Source organism: Miscanthus floridulus, chromosome 8 (genome assembly GCF_019320115.1).
Source record: "Miscanthus floridulus cultivar M001 chromosome 8, ASM1932011v1, whole genome shotgun sequence".
Taxonomy (NCBI): Eukaryota; Viridiplantae; Streptophyta; class Magnoliopsida; order Poales; family Poaceae; genus Miscanthus; species Miscanthus floridulus.
Genome location: NC_089587.1, coordinates 225797358 through 225803046, shown reverse-complemented (window position 1 = coordinate 225803046; position 5689 = coordinate 225797358). Strand labels below are relative to the sequence as shown.

Below are 5689 nucleotides of genomic sequence, written 5' to 3'. Positions count from 1 at the left end.
AAAAAAAAAAAAAAACTCGGCCTACGGTGGGCAGACAGCCCCGCAACTTTGTGCTTAAGGAAGAAGACCTTCTCACGCAGGCCGAGAAAACCCCCGAAGTGATTTGATGTAGTAGGTTCAGACTCATCAAAACAAATATATTCGTATATATACACACAAAAAATGAACGAAATACATGGAGATCAGGAGGGGGGCGAAGAAGCTTTACATGCTTACAAGATTTGGGGAAGGGCCGGAAGCTTTCTTCTACATACGTGGTAAGAAATCCAATGGAACATGACTACGAGGGCAGTTTGGTTAGAAATAAATACCTCTTTAACATAGCTTCAACAATAGTTTTCATGAGCTGTTGTGAGCTGTTTTTTTCCTAAATGGGCATTTTGAGAACAGCTTCACTTATGAAAGCTCCTAAAATCGTGCTCACATGGGGATCGCGTGGGATGAAGCTGAAAACAGTAGCATTTTGTAGGTTCACCTCACACTTTGCGGACACTTTGTGTGATTCTGTGAGGACATGTTTTAACAAAATCTACGTACGGAGCTATTTTGTCAAACGGCTCACCACATGAGCATGAGCTTTAGCTTTACCGGTAAAACTATGCGTAGAGCTAAAGCAAAAAAAAAAAAAAAAAACTGATTCAATAGTGAAATTGAGCTATGCCAAATGGGGTCTAAACATGCAAAGAATGTTTGGGACCAGACTAGGATATGTTTACAGATCAGGTGGACCAAAGTTTCAGTCTGTTGTGCAAACGTTTTTTAATAAAAAGGTCCGATATGTAGAGTAAATTAAATCCTCAACACTCGGATTAAAATATCTCTGTAGTGCTCTTGAATTTTTTGGCCCATCCTGAAGTGGCATAGGCATTGGGCCAAAATCGCTGCACGTCCAACCAGCCCAAAGGAGCAGGAACGCTTCTCTTCCGTCGGGGCCGTTGCGGCGTTCCCAGATCTGGCAGTCGGTCGCCATGGTTTCTTGCTACCGCCCAGACTTCCGCTGGCGTGCTCAAGCAGCGGCAGGGCCAGGAGAGGACAGGGCTAGTGGTGGCGACTATGATTCCACCCGAGTATTGCTACAAAAGAAAAGAAAAAAAGTGATAATGATGACTCTAGTTTAGTTACCTCGATGTTCAATTGATAAACTATTACTCGCTGCGTATTGATATTTACGATACAAAATAAGCACCGTCAAATTAATCTATTTTCATAGTAAATCTAGTTGAACACATAAATATTAATATTATTTACTACAAATTTAAACAAAGTTAAGTTAGTTTGACTTGCATAAATTTTATAGTTGCATCTTTTTTTTTAACACGCAAAAGGCTTGCACGTCTTTGCATTAAGTAGGAAGAAGTTTTGGATTACAAATGTTGTGGCAGCGCTCTAGGGGGCTCAACAAATTAGAGTGAAGCTCATGCCCTCCCTAGTGCTAGAAAATTCTTAGGCTATTATACTAGAAAGTAAACAACCCATATGTCTTGCGCCTGCTTGCACCCATTGCCTTGATTATGGCAAGTAGCTGCTGTATCCGGGTGGCGGCGCCCCTAGTTGCATCCTTTGGACAGAGGTAGTATTTTCATCACATGCTATGTTATTCACATGGGTGTTTCCTGTGAGAAGAGAGGAGATTAACTGATTATACTTCTTGTAAGTGCTAGCTGGCCATACATGACCGATGCTGACCACTGCGACACAAAAAGCCAATCCGAGCACTGTTCTTGACATTGAGCTAAAAACGACATTTCAACCCTGCGTACATTGCGGCTGCTGATATCGAAAAGCCAACTAAATTTACCACATGAGAACTACTAGTTTTAGTAATTAATGGACTAACAGCAGTCCTAGATAGATGATCAAATAAGCCATAACGTTTGAGACAGAACTAGTATAGAAGACGACGACCACTTGTTGTTTTGTGCCAACAAACCCTTTGTGGCGGGAAAGAACATGTGAACATGTGTCCTTTGGCAGGATTTTGCAATGATGATTGATTGATTGTGATTGGAGAAGGTGTGTCTTGCTGAAGTTTCCGAGTCCACGTCCACTACTCTGCATCACCGCCGGACTTCGCATTGCACCGATGGCCATGGCCGTCGGCCTCCAGCTGCTCTTGAGCCAACACATACTACACTACTAGCTACCCACTACCACAGCCTCATGAAGGCAAACCTGGGCACTTGCCCAGTTGCCTCCTTCGTTTCCATGAGTATGCTTGGTTCTTTGCCTTCATTGTAGCCGTAGCTTGGCTATGAATTTAAGCCTGGGTAGCCAAGTTTTGGTCTCAGCAAGTCAAGATGGACTTGTTTCATTTGGTTGGGTATGCAAAAGCTGAAATGCACTATTGAAGACAAGTTTAGGCCTGTTTGGTTGGTTGCCGATGGCAGCACCATTTCCTTTGAATGGTGAGTTTACCCCCTCATTCCGTACGTGAAATAAACTATAGCCAGGCTTCTCTCCCCGCCCTTTCACCTTCTCTCCCTTGTCTGTACTCTTGTCGCTGTTCTCTTGTGCACGCTAGGATGACGGACCCAGATGCCATTGGTGCCTCTAGCGACGTGTGGTGAGCCCTGTGGGCTGTGGCGATGTGATGCAACCTCTGGTTGTCCTTGCCGCTCAAAGATCCACTTCCATTCCGCCGTCTTCGGCCACCGGTGATATGTGTCAGCCAAGTCCAGCACCGATGGTGGATTGATGGAGAGTGACAACGACGAATCTAGCGACTCCTCCGAGGCTCCAACAATGGCGACCCTCCAGAGCCATGCAACGAAGCTGGAGGAAGGGGAGGCGGAGCGTGTGTGAGAGAGAGGGAGAGTGCAGCGCCGTAGCGAGAAGTGAAGAATGGAGCGGTAACCCTAGCGTCCGAGAGGCGGGACACGGATTTTATTTAGTGCACACTACAAGCCACTCGGGCCCACCAGAAATTCTCCACGCGTGCCCAGCAGGAGCCAGGCTCAAGAAAAATGAGCTCTACCCGTGTTTCTATCTGGCCTAGTGAGCAGGTGCACAGTGGCCTCTCTAGGCCTGGCTAAAGTCCAGTTACATGTAACCAAATGAGCCAGTGTTGGCTTCATGGAGCCAGGCCAAAGGTCAGCCATCCAACCAAACAGGTCTTATATGTTGCTTCAAGCTTTAAGGTTTGCAAATCTAGCTAAAGTTCAAAGAAGATATATGGATACATAGAAAATCAAAATATTGATTTTGCACAAATATAAGTTGTAGAAGCGAATTGTTGTAGTGAAAAAAAGAGCACCACATCCTATATATCTCAAAACCGATGCTCCATCTCTCTCTCTCTCTCAACCGAACATGGTTTGCACACTGCATGATATGATGTTGTAAAAGAAAAGGTTGATATCAATATCTCTAGTTATCTCGATGTTCAATTGATAAACTATTATTTTCATCACATGTTATGCTATTGTTGTCCACACGTGTGTTCCCCGTGAGAAGAGAGGAGGTTGATTCTATTTCTGTATGTGCTAGCTGGTCATACATGACTGATGCTTGCCAATAAATACGACATATAAAATCAATCCAAGCACTGTTCTTGATGTTGAGTTAAAATGACATTTTAATCCTGCATACACTATGTGGCCGCTCCTAGATATGAAAAACCAACTAAATTTGAATCAACTAACAATTAGTTGTAGGTGATCAAATATATACTAAAGGTTTCGGCATGAGACTAGTCTAAGATGACCATGACTGATACTTGCCAACAAATACGACATATAAAACCACCAATCCAAGCACTGTTCTTGACGTTGAGTTGAAAAGATATTTTAACCCTGCATACATTCTGTGGCCGCTAACAATTAGTTGTAGGCGATTAGATAGACCCTAAATGTTCGACATGAGACTAGTTTAAGATGACCACGACCACATATTGTTTTGTGCCAACCCTCTGTGGCGAGAGAGAACACATGTGTTCTTTTGGCAGGATTTTGCAAGTGGATGATTGTGATTGGAGAGGGCGTGAGTTTGCTGACATTTCCTGATGGTGTCCAGTGTCCACCTTCACAGCTCACTCACACTCCCAACTCTCCATTATACCATCACCGCCGGACTTCGGATTGCTTGCATCGATGGCCATGGCCGTCGGCCTCCATCAGCTGCTCTTGAGCCCCACCACATACTACACTACTACGCCACCAGCCGCTGCTGCTTCTCCTTGCCGCCGCCGCCGCCGTCGTCTTCTGTCAACTCCGGCTTGGAGCCATCGTTCAGGTCCAACATCAACTGTAGCCGCAGCAGCCTCCCGGACGTCCGAGCAATCCTCCAGCACGAGGAGGAAGCAGCAGCAGGTGACGCTGAAGCTGACGTACCTGGAGATCAACAGCTGGGTGTGGGAGGTACACCAGCAACACCAAGCCGCCCCTCTGCGCATCCTGGTGGACCCACTCGTCGTCGGCAACCTCGACTTCGGCATGCCGTGGCTCTACGACGGCGCCAAGAAGAACCCGAAGGTGAAGGCCCTCGGTGTGGACGACCTCCTGGCGCCGGACGCGAGGCCGGACCTGCTGATCATCACGAACCGCCTGGACGACCACTGCCACGTCCGGACGCTGACGCAGCTGTCGGCCAGGGCGCCTGACCTGCCGGTGGTGACCACGCCCAACGCGCGGGCAGTGCTCGCGTCCCTGCCCACGCCCTTCCGCCACGTTACCTACCTGGAGCCCGGCGAGTCCACCGCCGTCAGCCCGGACGTCCGGGTGCTGGCCACCGCTGGCACCTTGCTGGGCCCGCCGTGGGAGCGCCCCGAGAACGGCTACGTCCTCCTCATGCCCGCAGGCGCCGACGCCGACGACAGGAACGGCCTCCTGTACTACGAGCCGCACTGCCTGCACGACAGGTCGTTCCTGGAGAGGAAGCGGGTGCGGGCGGACGTGGTGATCACGCCGGTGGTGAAGCAGCTCCTCCCCCTCCCCCTCCCCGGCAACTACTACACGCTCGTCTCCGGGCAGGAGGACGCCGTCGACCTGGCCGGGATGCTGCGAGCGAGGTACGTGGTCCCGATGAGCAACGCCGACCTGGACGCCGGCGGGCTCCTGACCACCGTGCTCACCGAACAGGGGACGACACAGTCCTTCCAGGCGTTGCTGTCGGAGGCGCTTCCCCAGGTGCAGGTCCTTGACCCCACGCCCGGCGTGCCGCTCCACCTGGACCTGGAGCTGCACTGACAGTCTGACACAGACATCAACGTGCCAACTGCCAACACAGACGCCACAAAAGCGATCGAGCTTGTGCATATATATAGTTACTCCCCTCCATGATATGGCATTCGATTCTATCCATGTGAGCTCATCGGGTTTGTGTGTAGCAGGATCTGATAAGTAACGTGCGATGAGATTTGCGTGCATCCTTGCATCTGCTGTGCCTCCATATGTTCTGTTGCAAGATAAATTATTTAATTATTTGGAAGTATGTATACAGTTGGGAGTACGTATACATATATACATCAACGCCGATAGCTTTGTATTTTCTGTTACAAACTAAATTATTTAATTATTTGGGAGTATGTATACATACGGAGTAAATTATTTAATTATTTGGGAGTATGTATATATACGTACATCGATGCCGAGTAATGAGATTACATTACTGTCGGTGCAGAAAGTGACTAACTAGTAAATATTTATAGTTTTGCTGTACGTCGTGATCGGAGGTGGCCTAGCACTTAATGATA

At 48.1% G+C, this 5689-nt stretch overlaps 1 protein-coding gene across 1 annotated transcript; it reads left to right on the top strand.

Annotated features, from left to right (window-relative positions):
• The first annotated feature begins 3853 nt into the window (after nt 1-3853).
• LOC136475201 (uncharacterized) lies at nt 3854-5362 on the top strand. Its single transcript, XM_066472751.1, has one exon. It carries the CDS (start codon nt 4089-4091, stop codon nt 5181-5183), a length of 1095 nt encoding a protein of 364 aa, XP_066328848.1. The 5' UTR covers nt 3854-4088; the 3' UTR covers nt 5184-5362.
• Nucleotides 5363-5689: the final 327 nt, after the last annotated feature.

Excerpts from the sequence above, each read along its gene's own strand:
- LOC136475201 (XM_066472751.1), top strand. The coding sequence starts at position 4,089 with ATGGCCATGGCCGTCGGCCTCCATCAGCTGCTCTTGAGCCCCACCACA.